We start from the raw sequence: 20,405 nt of genomic DNA, 5'->3' as shown, positions 1-20,405 counted from the left end.
TGGAATATCCTAATGCTGCGCGTCCAGGCATTGGTCACGGTCCTGGGGCTTTTCCATCAGCTCCACTCGTTTCCATTCCTACTCGCCTTGCTTCAAAGCAGCTGTAGGTTTACTTGCTCTGAAAGCCTCCCTACTGTCCCTCAGTGCACTGTTGTCGGAATGAAAATTACAGCACAGCTTCCCCGTGGTCCAGAGTATTTGCTGTTCCATCAGAGGTGCCAAAAGGCTCTGTTCTCTTGTCCTGTCCTTAAGACCTGCATCTTCTGTTTTCTGGGCTTGCCCCTCACCCAGGGTTCTAAAAATGGCTTCTGAGAGATGGCTTTGAGCAATGGTTCTCAGGGCTTCATACCTCTCCTACAGCGCCCACTAATGTCCTCCACTGTCTCTGCATCATGAGAGGAGGCTCTTCCCAGTTTCCCACGCTGCAGTTTTTCTCACGAGCACGCAGCAGAGCTCTTGGGAAGGAGCCCAAGAGTGGCTGTGCAGCGCTGTGCGTGTACAGCTCCCGAAGGTTCTGTCCTGATGCACTAGCCCCGCATTAGGCCACTAGTAATTTGTTAGAAATTTTAGTTGATTCCTTCCTGTCTGCTTGAACAGCTTTGCCACATAGGAGGCCACCAAGGGCTTTTAAAGTAGCATGGTGTGATAAGTTCGTTAAAAAGATTTTAGATTCCACATTGCAGCTAATCGTTAAGAATCTACCAGTTTTCAGGTTTTGATGTAGTTTCAAGGAGGATTATCAACAAGCACCTGAAAAAGGTATTAAAATATTTCTTTCTTTTCTAACTACTTATCTGTGTGAAGTCAGATTTTCATCATATTTTTCAACCACAACAACATATCACAGCAGAGTCCATACAGAAACATACACGCGAGTCCAGCCGGCCTCTCTTAAAGTAGACACCGAAGATGATTGCAAAGGCGCAGAAACAGTGACACTGTTTTCAAGAAATTTGTCTTGTTTGGGGGGGAATAGAGTTTTGTGGGTTTTATTTAAGATTTTATTTATTTATTTGATAGAGAGAGAGAACACAAGCAGGGGTGAGGGGTGGGAGAGGGAGAAGCAGGCCTCCTGCCGAGCAGGGAGCCTGATGCGGGGCTCGATCCCAGGACTCTGGGATCATGACTTGAGCCGAAGGCAGACGCTTAACCGACTGAGCCACCCAGGTGCCCCGTAGGGTTATTTTTCATAAAAATATGTTATTTATGTTAACACGTAATGAGCTTATTGTTATTTTTAAATGGATTAATAGATAAATGGTTTTTAACCAACTGAGCCACACAGGCGCCCCTTTTTATTTATTTATTTATTTATTTATTTGAGAGAGAGAGAATGAGAAAGAGCACATAGATAAATGGTTTTTAAACTTCTCAGGATTAATTTCCAGTATGGTATATATCAATAGGTACAGTCCACAAAAACAAAATCTCTTTGGGGCCCTCAGTAATTTCCAAGGAAATGAAGGGACCCTGAGATAAAAAGTTTTAGAAACGCTCTTTCTGAGTTAAATAAGTAGGGATCTCAGGCAATTTTTTTTCTTTTTAAGATTTTATTTATTTATTTGTCAGAGAAAGAGACAGCAAGCGAGCACAAGAAGGGGGGGAGCACACAAGCAGGGGGAGCACTCAGTAGGGAGCCCGATGCGGGACTCAATCCCAGGACCCTTGGATCATGACCTGAGCTGAAGGCAGAGGCTTAACCGACTGAGCCACCCAGGCGTCACCCCCCACCAAGGCAATTTGTTCTTGATTTTTATGACAGTGACTCTGATTAGTATATTTGTTCATTCACTCACTCAGTAAATATTGAGTGAGTGCCTTCTGTGTGTTGGGCACTATTCTAGGCATTGAGGATAATGCCGACAAACTAAGCAAAGAGACTCGAATTGTGACGTTTACTTGTTTCCGGATTCTGTGGCTGTTAAGGAGTTAGACCCGTGACCTTGGTTCACTAAGCATGTTTGCCAGAAAACAGATACAGAAATTTTTCACATGACTTTTCAGCTTCTACTGGTAGTCATATGGCTTTTCCATCTCATCAATTAGCTTAGCTTTTTGTTTTGCTTTTTTTTAAGATTTTATTTATTTGAGAGAGTGAGAGAAAGTGAAAGAGAACATGGGGGGTGGCAGAGGAAGAGGGAGAAGCAGATGAGCAGGGAGCCTGACACGGGGCTCCATCCGGGGACTCTGGGATCATGACCTGAGCCGAAGGCAGACGCCCAATTACTAAGCTACCCAGGTGCCCCTTGGTTTTGTTTTTTAATATTTAACCCTACCTGCTGCATCACTATATATTGTCCTTTTAATGTATTGCTGAGTTCTGGCATTTTAATCTGGGATTTGCATTCATATTCAAAAACTTCATTCCTTTTTTATGACTGAATAATATTCCGCTGTGTCATATACCACATTTTGTGTGTCTGTTCATCTGTTCGTGGGCACTCGGGTCGTTTCCACCTTTTGGGTGTCGTGAACAATGCTGCAGTGAACATTGACATACAAATATCTCTTTGAGTCCCTCCTCTCAGTTCCTTTTAGTATATACCTAGGCATTGAATTGCTGGATCATATGGTAATTTTTAATCATTTCAATATTTAATTTCTTTGGGCACATTTTTTCCCACATTGTTCTGAACTTTAATAGATTTATTTTTCCACTAGACAAGCATACGTTCCTATTTTATCTTCATTTAATCCATAGAGACTGTGTGTTTCAGATTAGCTGTAAAGTCATATAAGTTTTTGTGTTCAGTACCTACTAACGGTAATGCTGCCCCCTCCAACCAGGAAAACCACGCAGATTATTTCTTTTAGCTAGCAAGTCCAGCAGTTGGACTCTTTCCTCCCTGACCTTAGAAACACATCCAGTCCCACTTGTGTGCAACATGACTACTAAAAATGGTTTTAGGAAAATAGTGTGCCAAGAAGGAACACTGAAGTTTATTATTCTTCTGAGCCATCTCCATATAAATTGGCACTCTTCAGGAGCCAAGCAAGAAGGTCAAGCATAACTTTTGCCATCTGCTTGTTTCCATGTTAAAGGCAGTCACAAGTTTAAACTAGAGTCTCTGCATCTAAAGAGGAAAATGCCATTCGTCACTACTGTAACTGCTCTGGCTATTACCCAGGTTACTCTTGCTTTTGACTGCTAGTAGTTAGTGATTTTGGAAGGAAAATTCAACCTTAGTTTGAGGTTGCACATTAGAAAAATTGCTGACAGGGCAAAGCTTTCTGGGTTTCAGGTCCTTAACATACTAAGTCATTCAGATACGTTTAAACAATGGATGGAAATTTGAAACTCTGTCTTCATGTAATAACCTGACCTCCTTTTCCTCTTCCTTTTTTTGTCCATGGAAATACAGAGTTTAGAACAGAATGAGTTCAGTGGTGTGGTTGCTCTGTCATCCTTTCCATTTATAAATCCCTGTGAGTCTGTAATACAGCTATAAAATTTCCTTTCCTGTAATTTGGTCTCTGAGGTCTCCTCTAGAAGGAGATTAATTTTGTGAAACTAAAGATAATGCTTTTTTTAGTCTGCTTTGGTTTGGTGCTCTACAGTCATCTAGATTAAAGCTCTAAAACATGTAAGAAACTTACCATCCTTCATATAGTATTGGATCACATACCAGGATTTCTGACTCTTGTTTCCATGTTGTATTGTAAACTCTGAACAGACACTGTGTTCATCTTTAGGTGTTGTATGTGATACCTAGAATATGGATGTTAGGCAAACCATATTAGTGCTACTCTCATTGTGGCCTCCAACCAGAAGGGGGACACTTCTTCTGGAGTTGTACTTACTGACCGGTAAATTTGATGATCCAAATACTGCCTTTTATAAAGCAGAAGAAGAGGTGAACTCTAAGGGGTCTTTACCCCATCTCAGACCTAATTACTCACCTTTGTCTCCTTGTCATACTTCTGAACTGTTCTTATTCTCAGTCTCATAAGAACAGTAGGGACAGCTAGCCAACTGTTACTCATACGGTAATATAATTTATGGTAGGCCAAGTGCTACACTCTTTTTTTTTTCATTGAATACTTGGAGATTCTGATCTTTGGAGATTTCTGGTGACTGGAATAGCATCTTGTGGTCAGGTTCCAGTACATTTTTTAAAAAGATTTTACTTACTTATTTGGCGGGGGGGAGAGAGGGAGAGAGAGAGAACAAGTAGGGGAAGGGGCAGAGGGAGAGGGAGAAGCAGACTCCCCATTGAGCAGGGAGCCTGATGTGGACCTTGATCCCAGGACCCTGAAATCATGACCTGAGCTGAAGGCAGAGACTTAACTGACTGAGCCACCCAGGCACCCCAGGTTCCAGTACATTTGTCAGCCCTGTAGTTACCCCTCATCTCTAGAATTAAGAATGAACTGTTATAAGACTAATAAGTCTTTCTTGATTGATTCACTGTAAGCAAAGACATGTGAGTTGCTTTGAGAGAAGGTAAGTTTGGAGTCATCTGTCTGGATCTATAATGTTAGTGTTTTACTACAACATAAATATGTTTAGCTTACCTTCTACAAAATATTGTTGCACATATTACTTCATCTTCACAAAGGTGTGAATCAGCCATATAGGTGTTATTCTCCCCCATTTTTCAGATGAAGAAACAGGCTCAGATGGGTTCCATGACTTGCCCCAAATCACACTCAGTGAATCACAGATCCAGATTTTCTGATTCCCAGGATGCTGTGTACTTGTCCATCCCAAATTCTCTTTTGAAACAGTGACATAGTTTAAAAGCAGATTTGGGAGCCACCTTTTTCTCCTTCAGAGCCTGAAAGGTTAAGTGGTTCACTAAGGAATCCTAGCAATGACAGTGACTGTGGCCTGGTTAACCCTCGGGGTCCGTCTCAGCATGATGAGGAAAATAGGCTGAAAGAAGAGTTCAAGGATAAGCAGAGAGAGCTGTGTGGTCTGTGTACACCTGGAGTATTGGAGAGAGTTCAGTGAAATAGGAGAAGATCATTCAGATGAAACCCCAAGGGGGGGGGGGAGTCTGTGGCCTAAAGGGCATTTGGTACAGAAGGTATCTCCAAAAATCAGCTGAAGGACCATCCAAATGTCAGCACAAAAGGTCGTTTTCTTCTGAGTGAAGACTCATGATCTAGTTGAAAGTTTCTAAGTGACTAAAATAAGAAGTAGCAGTAAAATATGGGGGATTCAAATTTAACTTGGCAACCAGGAAGTCCGAGCTGTTTGTGGGAAGCAGTCCTTTGTTAAACTTGGACAAATGGTTCCTTGAAGCGTGTCCCATCTCCAAAAATACTGAATTTCTGTACCTTTTATTTGGCTGAGATGTTTGTTTAAACATTTCCTTCTCATTGCCATTTGGGGTTGTTGCTTTCAATGTGCTCATCCCCCAGGGTTACATTTCTGCAGAGGGAGCTGTGCTCAGATGCGTTCGCCACTCCCAGCTATTTCAGGGCTAACGTATTTTAAGTTACAGTGATAACAGATATAAGCAGAACTTTAAAATGTCAATATTTAGTCTTGTTTGGGCACTGCTGAATTTGTATCCCATTCTCGTCTTGTGATTTTAACTTCTGGCTTGTCTCCTAAAAACAATAAAAATGAACTCTTTGGTTCATGTTTTCAGTGGATGTGGTTTGCAGAAATCATAAATAAAAGTGACTTAGGTGGAACGGAGCATTTTAACAAATAAGGTGAGAGTTACTCCTTTTGCCTTTTACATTCTTTTGGTTCACAAACCTGGAAAGAAATCTGTGCTTTAAATAAAACCCCTTTATACTTAAGGTTTCTGAATGGGCAGTGGAGGAGTTAGTGTTAATACCAGTGATGGTATCTCATGGTATCTCATGGGTGCCCATCTGCCATTTGACAATTTCTGCCAGACCTGGAAGGTACCTGGTATGTTCTAGGATACAGGGAAACTGTGCACCTGCAGCCATCCATAGCCGTGAGACTCCTGTAGCCTCTGCCACTGTTTAGCACTGTTGTCGGGACTGGGCTGCATTGTTATTATTGCTGTGGCTTCTTCAAGCACCTCTCCTCCAGCTGCGGATGCCCTGTTTCCATAGCAACAGCTCTTGGCGATGCCAAGGGTAGCAGGCAGTATCAAAACAAGGGACATTCCATAAATAAAGGCTACTTATCCCCAGCTGTCGACCTCCGGTAGATGTCCCTTGCTTTCCAAATGATTCTGGCATTCTTTACTCGTACCCTCTTTGTATCATTATCTTACAGTTATTTCTATTTCTTACGTGTTTAAAAGCTCTTTAGACACGGGTCCCCATCTAGTGATCTTTTCTTCTCAGTATCTAGCATAGTACATATAATAGGCTTACTTTTTATTGAGGAAGTGAACAAAAGATTGAAACTTTTTTTTTCCCTGGAGAATGTCTCATTTTCAACATACTTCAAAGGTACAGTTTCCCTGATCCATGAGCCATTCTTCTGCATATGCCTGCAGGTGTTGAACTTAACCAGCTTACTTGCAAACTCTAAAGGATGGGTCGACAACTTTTGGCTGTTGAAGGGATAGTCACATTTGAAATATCATACTCCACCTGGGAGATCTGGGAATAATATTAATAATGGCCATTTAGTGAGCCCCTTTTATGAGCTGAGGCCTCTGTCAGGACTCTTGGGTGCAGAAGACAAAATCCCAGTTCAAGTGGGCTTAGGCCAAAAGGGGGACTATCTGAAAGGCACTTGTACCTTGTTTTGAAGAAGTTGAAGTCAGACCGTGGAAGAGTAGTGTCTCAGCTAAGCTTGTCAAACAGTTCAAGCCCAGGGCTGGAATGATGCTCAGGATTTTTCTGTGTCTGTCTCTCTGCCTGTGTTGGCTGCATCATCCCTACCTGGAGACCAGCCTCCTTCCCTTACTGGGGAATTTGCTGCTCTCTAACTTAGCTTCGCATCTTGGGGCTCCCACCAGAGAGAGATGAACACTCTTTGCCAATCTATTCTGGAAAGTCACAAGAAAACTATTTGGCCCACCTTGGACCAGGCCTGCTTCTGAGACAGTAGACTCTCTTCTGAAGACTCCCAGAAGGAAGGAACTGGGTAAGCAGTTCCAAAGGTGTTCACAAATAAGCCCTGTATTCCTTCCTAACAAAATGTCTTTGAGGTAGGAGCTCCTGTTCTAGAAATGGTGAGCTTGTGCCTCCTAGAAGGAAAGTGGCTTGATAGAGATCACACAGTAAGTGGCAAGGCTGACACTCAAATCCCAGTCTGCTGGTTCAAAAACCCTTGCTTTTTACTAATATGATGCATTGCTTTTCCAAACAATAGGAAAGGAACTGGCAGACAAATGTAAAGTTGGACCACAGAAATGATAGCAGAGTAGTGGGAAAATACAGCTTTCTTCCCAGAAACCTTGAATATTAGCACCATATTTTTTCAAGGAACATAAAGCCATACCAGTTCTTCTGAAAATGATTAACCTTTTCCTCCTTCCTGCAGTGGTGACAAATGGGATCTCGGTTTCAGATCTCTTAGAGGCTGCCTGTGGACTCACAGGATAAAAGCGATATAATTCTCTAATAGAGCAAACTATAAAATTACATGCATCTAAGAGCCAAAGGGGATATTAATTTCTCAAGGCATTTCCATTGGCTCAGATCTCCTCTGTCTACACAGGTGGCAAATGACAGTTCTGGGGAAAAAAAAATTTTTTTTAAAAGATGAAAGAAAAAAGCAGTGGAGTCTGTGGTGCCAGGTTCCATGCTGCTTATCTTCTGTGCACATGACCTAACATGGCTTCAGTAGTCTGATCAGCATCTACTTCGGGAGGCAAGGAAAATGAAGAATAATGGTTACAGTTAATGATGCACAAAAATACAGAGATAGCCTAATTGGTTCTGCTCAGTCTTCTAAGCTAGCTCAGTGGGATGCTTTGCCTCTCCCCATAGTAGAATTAGAGTTTCTAAAGAGGACCACTGTGGTAACTGCTGCTTAATAACACCCTCGAATGCAGGCTGTAGCTATGCTCCTATGCTCAGTTTAGAAATTCCAGTAAGGGTAGATTGAAAGCAGACATTTTTTGGGTGATTAGTTCTGTTTTTAATCCACATACAGCTTGGAATGGGAAAGTAGCCACATTTTATTTTAAAGAGTATCTAGGGACAGTGCCAGAATCTTTCTTTCAGTACATTTTCTGATTAGCCAGGTAGTAAAAGTATTTTAGTATTACTTAAAAATAAAAGCTTCACCTTTTGTAAGTCTTTAATGATTCTTCCAAATGACAAAGCGCTCTTCTTCCTGTGTGATTGATTATGAGAGATTAGATATCAGACATTAGGGTGTGTGTTGAGAATGGCCCTGCTTAATGGGATGAGCTTCAGGAGAACCCTGTTGACTCTGGAAAATGAATCGTATTAAATTTCCTCAACTTTGTACATTGTTACAACAAGCAAAAGTATTCCAGTCGGAAAAAAAAAAAAATCTGGCAAACAGTTTGTCTTTCTTTAAGACTGAAATGTAAGATTGTGTGAGTCTTATTTGTTTGCTGGAAGAAAAATGTGGTACCTTCAGCAGAGATGGTTCTGGTAGGATGCCAGATTGAGAAGAACAACTTCGGGTAGAAACTCTTTGAGTAGGGATCGTACACACATCTTCAGACCTTACATCTAAGTGTAGAACTTGGTCCTTTTTGCCTTTCTTAGCTTTTTGCCTTTAATGTCATGTGTCTTAGGGTACTTGGCTAGAAGATGGTTCTTATAATCCCATTAGAGCATCACTGTGCATGACATGATCGATATCACAGAATTCTCTGCAAGGTGTGCCCCAAAAAGTCAGTCCTTTCTGGTGGGCGGTTGCCTTTCAGGTAGTGCTTTTTTACACCATGACCTGTCATTTTTTAGAAGACTCCGAAGGGTTTAGAATTTATTGACCCCTTGCAGCATCATGGGCATGAGACTCCGTATTTGCCAAATAGATAACAGTTACAGAAAGCATGGCACTGTGTTTTTGAACCACTGCTGGTAGGTGTGTCTGAGGTTAGGGAAAGGCAGGGATGTCAGCACCCCTCGCTCAGAGTAGTGTTCTCAGCACGGCTGCTCTTCTGAGAAGTGCCCCGTGACAGTTTTAGTCAGTTGGCAAGTTTTTGTCAAGTTCCAGCTCTGCTCTAGCTTTGGTTAGACGCTGTAGGTGATGTGACATATAGATGATCAATCACCAGAGTCACTTTTCAGAGTGAGAAGGAGCTATTAATGCTGATACCGAGACAGTAATCATAAACTGGACCTGTCCTTCTGGCAACCAGCATGGGTGATTGCCTGAACCTATAGGGGATATAAGAATGCCAGCCGTGTCCTTGGTCTACACTCTAAAGGACATTTACAGCCCTGTTTGGGAGCTAATACATTTCTTTTGAGACAGAGAGAGAGCACGTGAGTTGGGAGGAAGGGGCGGAGGGAGAAGAGAGAGAATCCCAGGCAGGCTCCACACTCAGCTCAGTGCAGAGCCTGACTCGGGGCTCAGTCCCATGACCATGAGATCATGACCTGAGCCAAAACCAAGAGTTGGGCGCCCAACCAACAGAGCCACCCAGGCACCCCAAGAGCTAATACTTATACACTAAATAATATAAGAACATTGTAAAAAATTTAGTCTCTAATTGTCCCATTACCAGCCCCCAAACCTCCCGAATCAACTTCTCTTCTGTTGAATCATTCCCACACTTGGCCCATGCAAGCATCGCTCATCTTCAAAATGTCTTCCCTTCATTGCATTTGTTGCCCCATTTTTCTTGTCTTCTCATAGCAAACACTTTTTGAAACAATAATCTACCCCAGGGGTCAACAGACTTTTCCTGCTAAGAGCCGATAGTAAATATTTTGTGTTCTGGCCCCCGCTCTGTACTCGTCTCCACTTTCATCCCCTCAACTCCACTGCACCGGCTCTTGTCAAGGTCATCAGCAACGTCCCTGTTGTCAAATTCAGTGGCATTCTCTATCCTAATTTATATACATTTTAAAAAAAGATTTTATTTATTTGTATGAGAGAAAGTGCGCGTGCACAAGCAGGTGGTAGGAGCAAAGGGGGAGGGACGGGCAGACTCCGTGCTGCGCTCAGAGCCCGAGGCGTAATCCTTGATTCTTTCCTTTCCCTCATTATCCGCATCCAGTCATCAATGAGTCCCGCAGGGACTTCAGATTTTCCTAGAAATCCCAGTCACTCCACTTCTTCCCAGCACCGCTGGCGGCCTCCTCTAGACCTGGCCTGTTTCTCACCTAGAGCACGGCATCCCTTCCCAGCAGTCTCTTTCATTCCTGCGTCTCTACGGTCCCCGCCACATAGCCACCAGGGTGGTCTTTTACACATGCAAACCATTTGCCAGTCCCTTGTTTAAAATCCTTCAGTGGCTTCTCTTTGCACTTTGAACAAAATCCCATGATTTCACCAGGCCTTTGAGGCCACCCCAGGCTCCAGTGCCTGCCTGCTTCTCCAAATTATTAGCGCTTCCCACTCTGATAACCCTGCCATCCACTGCCTTATTTTTGGTCCTTCAAAACACCAAGGTCTTTTTCTGCATCAGGATCTTTTATTTGCTATTCTCTCTACTTGGAATTCTCTTACTCCAGATCTAAAAATCCTGACTCTTCCTCATCCTGCAGGTCCCAGTTCATATGTTCTTTCTTCTATGACCACCATCTCCCTTTCTCCCACCACCCTGCTTAATTCCTCCAACACACCTGTCCCTCTCTGAAATTTTCTACTTTCTTTCTTTAGTTAGTTGTTTTTCCAGTATCTCTCCCCACCTGCCACTTCTCGGAGTAAGTTCCTTGAGGACAGGGAGAAGGACCATGTCTGTCTCATCTGCCATTGGGTTTTCAGTGCTTAGAGGAATATCTGGTACACGGAAGATGTTCAATAAATATTTGTTGATGGGGCACCTCGGTGGCTCAGGCGGTTCAGCGTCTGCCTTCGGCTCAGGTCATGGTCCCAGGGTCCTGGGATCAAGCCCCACATTGGGCTCCCTGCTCAACGGGGATTCTGCTTCTCCCTCTCCCTCTGCTCCTCACCCTGCTTGTGCTCTCTCTCTCTCAAATAAAATCTTTTAAAAATAAAGAAATAAATATTTGTTGAATGATAGAAGAAATGAATTAATGAAATGCTGACTAATGCAGTTGAGACTATAACTGCCACAGGAATTCAGAGTAACGATTCAGATACAGGTTGTCTTCAGTCAGTGACAGTGAAGACACCGAAGGCCTGCGTGGCTGGGAAGTGAGAATTTGTGATAGAATATAGATTTGAAAAATAGCATTTTTAAAGTACTCACTACTCTTACTGCTCTTATTTTAAAACATTCTGGCCTAAATGGTAGCGTGTAAAGTTGTGATCTTCTTCAGGATGAATTTGTGGGCCTTCTTTCCTTCTCTTTCTCTCTTCCTACCAGACGAACAAACAGACAAAGCTGGTGTTGGCAGTGGGCTCTCTGGGCTCCCACAACATTCTGAACATACCATTATCATGTATAAGTAATTTACTACTCTAGCTACAGTTTTACAAAATTTGATAGCATGGTAAGTTAAAACATTTTCCTGTCTCATTTCCTAGGTTAATTAACCCGGTATATTTTTCAGTATGGGAGGATTGCAAAACTGAATTATGTTGCTTGAAAGGTCTTCAGTTGAAATGCTGGTACGGCCATAACTACTGTGGCTAATGTGTTTGTTGCCTGACTATCCTGAGAGTAAAGATGGAGCATGTGTGTGTGTACCGTGATTGATTTTAAAATTCAACTTAATAAACATGTATTGAGCACCTACTGTATTATTCTAGGTGCTGCCCTTGGTGCCAGTAATCACAATGAATAAAATACGGTCCGTGCCTTTTAAGAATGTCATGGTCCAACCAAAAGACACATTCACAAAAAAATTATTATAAATGTTAAGTATGCATAAAGGATCAGAGGCACCCAGATGAATGGATTCCACTGTGTGCCGCGTGTTTATAGGAGAGGGTATTGGGAGGGAAGGGGAAGAAGTGGCATTTGAACTAGGCCATGGGAGACAACAAAGGTTTGCACACTATCAGTAGCTGTGTTGAACATTTTATTTTGAAATTTCACTCCTTTGGTTGTAAATGGACATTTGATATTTTATTCCTTTTTATCCTTTTAATTTTGTTAGAACTTGGTTTGTCATAATCTTAGGAAATCTGAAGTTGGATGGGATGGTAGTAAGCAGCGCTCAAGAGAATCTTGCTTGTATGCTGGTTTTGAGGAGGTGAATATTAGAAATGAAGAAGAGAATTCTTGGGGGGACGGGGAAGTGGAATGAGTGGACGAGGATTCGCTCAGGGGGTGGCTTAGGGTAGGAAGCGTCAGAGAGTGGGCAGGCCTCGTGGTTGTGCTGAGAGGGAAAGGTATGGTCAAGGGGACATTATATATGCATGTCTCTGTGTGTCTATGCAGAGATGCAGGCATGCATTTGCTTGAGTAGTCCTGAGCCCTGGAAATAAACCTAATACTTGTGCAGTTTTTTACACCTGTTATGTCATTGAATCTTCCCCAGAACCATGGAAGTAGGTGCCATCATCATCACTTTGCAGATGAGGGAAGCGGATACCCAGAGAGCGTGCACACAGAGTGAGACAGCAGAGGCGGGCCTCACTGCTGCCTGCTGGTTGGAAAATACAGGGCTTCCTCACACCACCACAGCTGTTTCGGGGGCCTGAATCCTAGAATGAGAAAGCAGGATGGCAGGAAACCAGGAGGGAAGGTTGCTGAGTGAGGCATCCTCTTGGGGCAGAATGGGATTGAGAGGAGCTGCTCAGTGCAACCCATTTCCATTCCACCTTGTCTTTCGATCGTTTCCTGCTTTTTCGGTAACAATTCCCAAGTTAGGAATTTTTGGATCTGATAGCAATGCCAGCTGTTGTTCGAAGACCAGACTTTCTGGTGATTAAAATCCTGTGCCCAGGTGGCAGAAATCACAAGTATAAAAGCTCCTTTGCTCACAAACCTTTGTAGATACAAGTGAAGCGATCCAGCAGAGAAAACACACACTGACCTGGCCTGCCCCAGGAGGGGATGCAAGCCGCAGCTGGAATAGTGTACCCTCAGACTCGGCCACAATGGGCTCAAGGAACGGCTTCTCAGAGGACCTTCTGGACATGCATTTTATTTTATTATTATTATTTTTTTTAGAGATCTAATTTATTTATTTGACAGAGAGAGACACAGCGAGAAGAGGGAACGTAAGCAGGGAGAATGGGAGAGGGAGAAGCAGACTTCCCGCGGAGCAGGGAGCCCGATGTGGGGCTCGATCCCAGGACCCTGGGATCATGACCTGAGCCGAAGGCAGACACTTAACCACTGAGCCACCCAGGCACCCCTGGACATGCATTTTAGAGGCCGTAATACAATCACGTGCAACAGCTCAGCGTGTGAAACTCCTGTTTGCGATTGAGCCACACACGGGGCAAGGAACTCCAAAAGCAGCAAGGATTCCCAGTATCAGAAGAAGTGGACAGCCTGGGAAACCTACGAAGGAAAGGAAGACACAAGCCCTGCCTCCAGCAAGGAAGGAATTTGCCGCAGAGGAAGCCAGCCCAAGTTTGCTTTTTGGGGATGTTTTTAAAGTACAAAAGACGTATGAGTTCAGGATCTAGAGGCAGCTTTTTCATTGGGTACAGCTGAACGCAGAAGTCCAAATCATTCTGTCAGGGCTTCTGTCCTTCTCCCTTCATCTCGGCTCGGCTTTCCTCTTCCTTCTGTGGGAAGCTCTCGGGGAGGCTGGCTATTTCCCTGTGCAGGCTGAGAGGGCCACACACAGCTCTAGGCTTACACTGGCCTTATCATTACCTTCAGAGAGGGCTTGTGAGGCCCGGGTAGGACAGACCGCTCTTCAATCCAAAATCAATAAAGTGTGTTTGATGAAATGCAGAATGAGTTCTTCTTCTGGCTGCTGCATCTTTTCTAAGTACATATGTCCTGCACGTGTGTGGTTTTAGCACCCTGACAGCTCCCCAAATACCGCTTCTCCTACTCACAGAAGCGATCGTGGCTTATCATACTTTTCATGTATGGCATCTATCTTCTAGGTTTTTCAGTAGAAACATTTGGCGCACTGTTAGCTTTAGGTGTCCCTTTCTAACTTCATGTCCTAGGTTTCCAAACGGGGTACTAGAAATGTCTTTAAGGTTTGCCACAGTCCTGGAATCCCCATGTACAGTTGATTTTGTTGAAAGTACAGCCTTCTAGAACTTTCTAAATTCATAGTTTCTCCCAACTTATAGCCACCTGTCTCTCTCTACAAGCTTTGACAGTTATTATGGATGTGTGCATGTACATACACACGCACAAAAAGGCACAAATGTGCATGTCTTGTTTATGTGTTATCAGTAACATGTAGTAATCCCTAAGGGAGGGAAGAATAAAATAAGACGAAATCAGAGAGGGAGACAAACCATAAGACACTCTTAACTATAAGAAATAAACTGAGGGTTGCTGGGGGGGAGGAAGGTGGGGAGATGGGGGTCACTGGGTGATGGGCATTAAGGAGGGCACATGATGTAATGAGCACTGGGTGTTATATGCAACTGATGAATCACTGAACTCTACATCTGAAACTAATAATACACTATATGTTAATTGAATTTAATAAATAAAATAATAACAAATAAAATTTTTTTAAAAACATGTAATCCCTGAGATGGAGGGAGATCATTTTTAAATTAAAACTTTATGATTCAGGTTGGCAAGAATCCTATGTATTTGCCTGTATCCAAATCCTAGAGTCTGTCTACTGCTTTGGTGCAGTAAAATTGTCTACATAAGTACAATGAGTCAAGAGAGCTTTATGGTAGTTTTCTTTTGAAACTAGACTTGATTATTATGTAGTGACTGGTACTGTCTTGTGTTGCTTCTTATTTGTTGTGTTTTTCTCTTATTCTAGGCACTTGAAGAGGCCCAGAAAGCTATTCAGCAACTCTTCGGCAAAATCAAAGATATCAAAGACAAAGCAGAAAAATCAGAGCAAATGGTGAGTTTAGGTTTCTTCCTAACTTTTTTGCACTTGAAGAGGAAGTTAGGTTCTTGTCCAGTCATACTAATTACTGGGCTTTTTCTCCCACTCGCTGTCAACCACAGCACCCACATCTCTAAAGCAAGCCCTGTGAGAACATTCCAGATCGATTCAAGAGGAGCTGCTAGACATGCCGTGACTCACCATCCCTGCTGCCCTACATTTGCAGCCCTGTTTTTAAATAGAAAAAGTTTCCTTCTTCTTTCCCAAAAATAGTTTTCTAGTCATTTTGGATTCCTTTCTCTGGCATTTGTATATATCATGTATTTCTCAGTTAAGATATACGATATGTAACTTGGTATAGGGTGAAAAATGGTACAGGATCTGGGAGGGAGGATGTCTCCTGCCACAATACGTGCTTATGGTTTTGATTAAGTTTCCCCTTGACAGATTTGTGTTTCCCGGTGATGTACTCAGGAGGCCTCTCTGCTCACCGAGAATCCAGCCTCCCCCACTCCTACTCCATGTGGGGGAGGGCGGATTCACTATAAAACGTTAGCTCCTGTGCTCACATTCTGACCACGTAATGTCATGTCTCTGAACTGTCTCTGAATTCCAGTTTCTTCAACTGTAAGATAAGAACAATCACACCTGCCTTAAAGGATTGTTGAAGAATTAAATGTATGAGGGGCACTGAGCATAGTACTAGGCTTGTGACTGAAGTCATTACTAATGTCATTTTCCCCCCTACTACTTTTGGTTACAAAAACTCCCAAATCCTTACCGTCTTCTTGCCCTATATCCTCTTCTAATTTACTACAGGAACAGAGCTGATGTCACATTTCTGTGTATCCTGCAGCTCTCTTCAGTGGCCATTTGGCACGATAGGGAAGGATATGGAGTGGAGGGGGACGGGCAGCTTGACTGAGTAGTGGAGAGGATGACCTCTGCAGGCAGGCTGCCTGCGTTGGGATCCAGCCCCTCTACTTACTAGCTGTGGCAAGTTATTGAACCCATCTGTGCCTTGGTTTCATCGCTGTAAAATGGAGATAATAGTCTGGGTACATCATAGAATTGGGGGGATTAAATGAGATCGTGTGTGACAGCCATGGCCCCTGAGTAAGGATCGGTTGTTGCTGTTCTTACCGTTAGCGCTTCCTGTTCTTCCCAGGCAGGCAGTGTTATGGGCCTTAACTGCCAAATGAGGGGTCAGAGGAACAGAACCCTTTCATCAGAGGAAAAATACTAATATTTGTGCTTTGTCACAGAATTAAATAGTCTTTGAGGGGAGGCTGTATGTCATCAGAGAGGGATTTGGATTTGTGGTTCTTTCCCCAAGGACGCTCTGCCTCAGCACCATCCACAGGCCGTCGAACCGCGAGATGTTTTATTTTAAAGCAGTTTGCTCTCCTGGCTATTGCTTTGCTAAAGGGAAGAAGAGGTAGGACTGAAGAGAGAACTGATAATTGTTGCAGTCCTTCAATGTACCAAATACTATGCCATAGATATCCTTTATAAGTAATCTAATTTAGCTCTCACACCTGCTCCCTCCCCCGCTCATGCTTTCTCTCTCTCTCAAATAAATAAATAAAATCATTTTTAAAAAAAGATTTATTTATTTGAGAGAAAGACCACGAGCAGGGGGGAGGGGCAGAGGGAGAGGGAGAAACAGTCTCCCCGCTGAGCAGGGAGCCCGATGCAGGGCTCAATCCCAGGACCCTGGGATCATGACCTGAGCCGAAGGCAGGCGCTTAACTGACTGAGACACCGAGGTGCCCCTATGATTACTCATCTTATAAATGAGGAAACTGAGACTCAGGGTAAGTAGCTTATTCTAGGACAAAGTTGGTGAGTGGAAGAGCTGAGATTCAACCCTAGAGCTGCCTAACTCCAAAACCTGCCATGTCATGTTCTGTCATTTTTTGGCTGCCCCTGGCTAACAGTTAAGGTACATTAACTATGGGTATCCTATTTGTATAATGATCTCTGTGACTTTGACCTGAGCATCCTTTGCATGAGCTCGGTTTGTCTAGGGAAGCACAGGATATGTGATGGGGAGACGGGAGGTACTGAGAATGGAGAGACCAGTCACTTCTGGTGCAGAGCTCCAGGGAGGGCCTGAAGGATGAGTAGGAAGGGACAGTTTTTGTGATGAGGCACAGGAAGAATATTCAGGATTTAGTGGCTGACTAATGATGTAGGAATGAGTAGAGTCACAGATGACTCTGACTTTTCATGCAATAGTTAAAGACTCCTGATGTTAGCACTGGAGCTAAGGAAGCTCATAAGAGGTGCAGGGATTTTTCTGTAGAGAAGAGGGCGATGATTTCAGTGTTGGAAGTGGGTTATCAGATTCTAGGACCAAACTCCTGTACTAATTCGCTGTACCACTCCTGATCCTGTTTTTCCTAAGCTCAGTTATTCCGTGAAGAAGTTCTTAACCTATTCCCACCCCCCTACCCCCACCCGCAGGGAATAGAAATAGAGATACTTTGATGGCCTGAGAATTACAGGGAGAGTGGGCTTGAATTGGTATTCCCCGTGAGAGAGACTTTTACTGCCAAGATCCAGGTCAGCTTAGCAGGTTTGTGGGTGTGGAATGAAGCTGTGAGGGTCATAATCTTTACTTTATGGGTTCACGTGGGGTGATCAGACTGAAAAATCAGATCATGTGAACTTAACTCACCACCAAGTTTTTCACTTTTAGTGGGAGATAGGTCTTTCCAGTGACTAGAATATTTGTGCCTAGTGTCCAGGGCACTCCCTTCCTTCCAGGTATCAAAGAACCCGGGAAACCAAATTGCTCTTCAGAAAGTTTCTTGGTCAACATGAACTCAGGCAGTTCAGGGGAACATTCTACCTAGATGTTAGTAAAGTTGGAGAATTGTTCCCACTTCATTACTGAATGTGCTTTTCTAGTGACTGAAATATACTTGTATTCCAGGTACAGAGTTTATTTCTCTTGGATCTACTGGGTGAACACTGTCTGAATTTTACTTCCCCCATTATCTTCTTGCTCCTGACGACTTCACCTCTCCTCTGTGACAGTACATGTTAGGCATATGTTATGTTATTTTAGTCTTCTTGAGATTTGAGAGCAAGTCTTTCTTTGCTGGGGATCGGGCAGTAAACCCTAGTTCCATGAATAAAGATCGGTTCAACAGAATTAGCCGACTAATACTGTCCATTTGTGTCGAACCTGGTAGCCCCCCTATCAGAAGGCATACTTTTCTGACCTTGTTCAGGAGGATATGTGCCAAACTTGGCTCCTGGACCCTATAAGCTCCATACTAAATTGCTGTTTGGATCACTCCATTTGGGGTGAAAAATAAAGTTCATTTTGTTCTCATAGTTGAAGATTTTGAACCCCTGGGTAAAGCCTTCTGAAGAAATGCCAGATGAGATTTAAATGGACTGATTGGAAGGTATTTTGATTTTATACGTGATGAGAATGTATGTGTTTTCTCCAGGAGCTAACCTGAGGGGTTTTCCCTTGTTTCATTTGCCTTATTTTCTTGTGGAGCTACTTGCAAATGGATTTACATCTTTCTTAACCTTCTTCCTTTTTCTCCTGTGGTTTTTCACTACTTAGGTTAAAGAAATCACCCGCGATATTAAGCAGCTAGATCATGCCAAACGCCACCTGACCACCTCAATCACAACGCTGAACCACCTGCACATGTTAGCAGGTGGCGTGGATTCCCTCGAGTAAGCAGCGTCAGCTTTCTCTTTGGGGTCCACAGGAAGTGAATGTGCCATGTAAAGAAAATGGCATCATAGGTATTTTACTCCTCAGCCAGGGAAGGCTCACTGTCCTGCCCCACTTTCTGCAAATTGGTCTCAAGTGTTTAGTTACATTTGGCTTTGTGCCCTCTGGTGTTCAAAATGTAACAAACACCTGAAAGTTTGAAGTGAGTTGCAAGTGAGTGTGGAAGGGACCCAGATAGCATGTGGAGGATGATTCATGATTCCAAGAATACGGCTCATTTAAATGTGGTAGGTGTCTACCATTAAGGCCAGCAAGGTCATTCAGGACCATAATCTCTCCCTATAGCCCCTGCCTTGGCAAGTCTTCCTACTTGTGTTGGGCTGAGTTGCAGTGCTGTTGGATGTTCTGTATAGAAATAGGGCTTTAAAAAAGAAAGAGAGAGAGGGGCGCCTGGGTGGCTCAGATGGTTAAGCGTCTGCCTTCGGCTCAGGTCATGATCCCAGGGTCCTGGGATCGAGCCCCGCATCAGGCTCCCAGCTGGGCGGGAAGTCTGCTTCTCCCTCTCCCTCTGCCTCTCTCCTTGCTTGTGCTCTCTCTGTCTCTCTCTCTCTGATGAATAAATAAAAATCTTTAAAAAAAAAAAAAAAAAGAGAGAGAAAGCAAGCAAGAAAAGAAAGAAAAAAAGAAAGTCTTGATTTATCATTCATCCCACTTTTTTTTCAACCCACTTTTTCGAAGACTGTAGCATCCTGTTTGGTTTATAGAGGAGCTGTAGGGAATGATGCATGAGGACATCAGAAGTAGTATTAAAAGGAAGAGCTGGTTATTTACCACAAGAAGCAATCCAAACGCCTCTTTTACTAGCAAGATTCTGACACGGCTGAGAATTCCCCCTGCCCCAGCTTCAGTAGAGTCTCATATGTAGACAGAGAAAGAACATCTTCATAGAAATTTAGATGCAGCATCTGAAGCTGGGAGGAGGACAGGGTCAGACCCTTCCTGGTCTCTCCGGGCATTGTATGAGCTCCAGCAAACCCTGGTCTATCCTCCTGCGAGCAGTGATCAGAGATATGAGCCAGCCAGTGAGAGGCTAGAAGAGCAGTTTCCTTGCTCCTTGCTCCAGATGCTCCAGATGTCCCTTGCCACCAGACTATCAGACCAGGCTGCAGTAGCACCCGAACACATTGGTTCGAACTTGGTACTGTCTTCTTAAATGTCTTTTTTTTTTTTTTTTAATGCCTCTTAAGGGAAGTCGTATATTACACATTTAATTTAAAAGTCCAACCCTAATAAAAAATTTAGATCTAATAATTTGACCTTCCTTGTGTGTGTAACTGTTGCTTTTATTAGCATCCTTTTATTTAAGCTTCATTAACCTTAGTAATAGGGAAAGTAGACATATCTGGGAGAGTTGCTTAATATTGGCTTAAAACCTCCAGATTTGAGTTAACATATAAATGCCTATGAATGCCCTTTGTTGTATCGTGGGAAGATGTGTTTGGTTTGCCCATATGCTGTAATCCTCAGACAGTAACATTCCTATCCCTATTTTCTGTCAAAAGTCTGCTAATCCCATAGTACCCTACCCAAATCCATAGTCTTCCCACATTCCCTACCCCCACCCAATGAGAATCCATCATCCACACATTCTTTTGTACCTCCCATAGCACATAATGTGTGTTTCTGTTTAGAACTCAGTTTATCCCACTTGGTATCAGATGTGTGCTTGGCTCTGTCTCTCTTACTGAGCGAT

General features: G+C 43.3%; 1 protein-coding gene across 1 annotated transcript in view; it reads left to right on the top strand.

Moving 5' to 3' along the window:
• VPS53 (VPS53 subunit of GARP complex) overlaps nt 1-20,405 on the top strand; it is a 135,413-nt gene that overhangs the window by 19,850 nt on the left and 95,158 nt on the right. The window contains exons 5-6 of the mRNA XM_021704425.2: nt 14,875-14,961; nt 18,536-18,651. Of these exons, the coding sequence (XP_021560100.2) occupies nt 14,875-14,961; nt 18,536-18,651 (203 nt within the window). The remainder of the gene's footprint in view (nt 1-14,874; nt 14,962-18,535; nt 18,652-20,405) is intronic.

This window comes from Neomonachus schauinslandi, chromosome 15 (genome assembly GCF_002201575.2).
Source record: "Neomonachus schauinslandi chromosome 15, ASM220157v2, whole genome shotgun sequence".
Taxonomy (NCBI): domain Eukaryota; kingdom Metazoa; phylum Chordata; class Mammalia; order Carnivora; family Phocidae; genus Neomonachus; species Neomonachus schauinslandi.
Note: the sequence above shows the minus strand (reverse complement) of the source record. Positions and strands in the feature narration are given on the sequence as shown.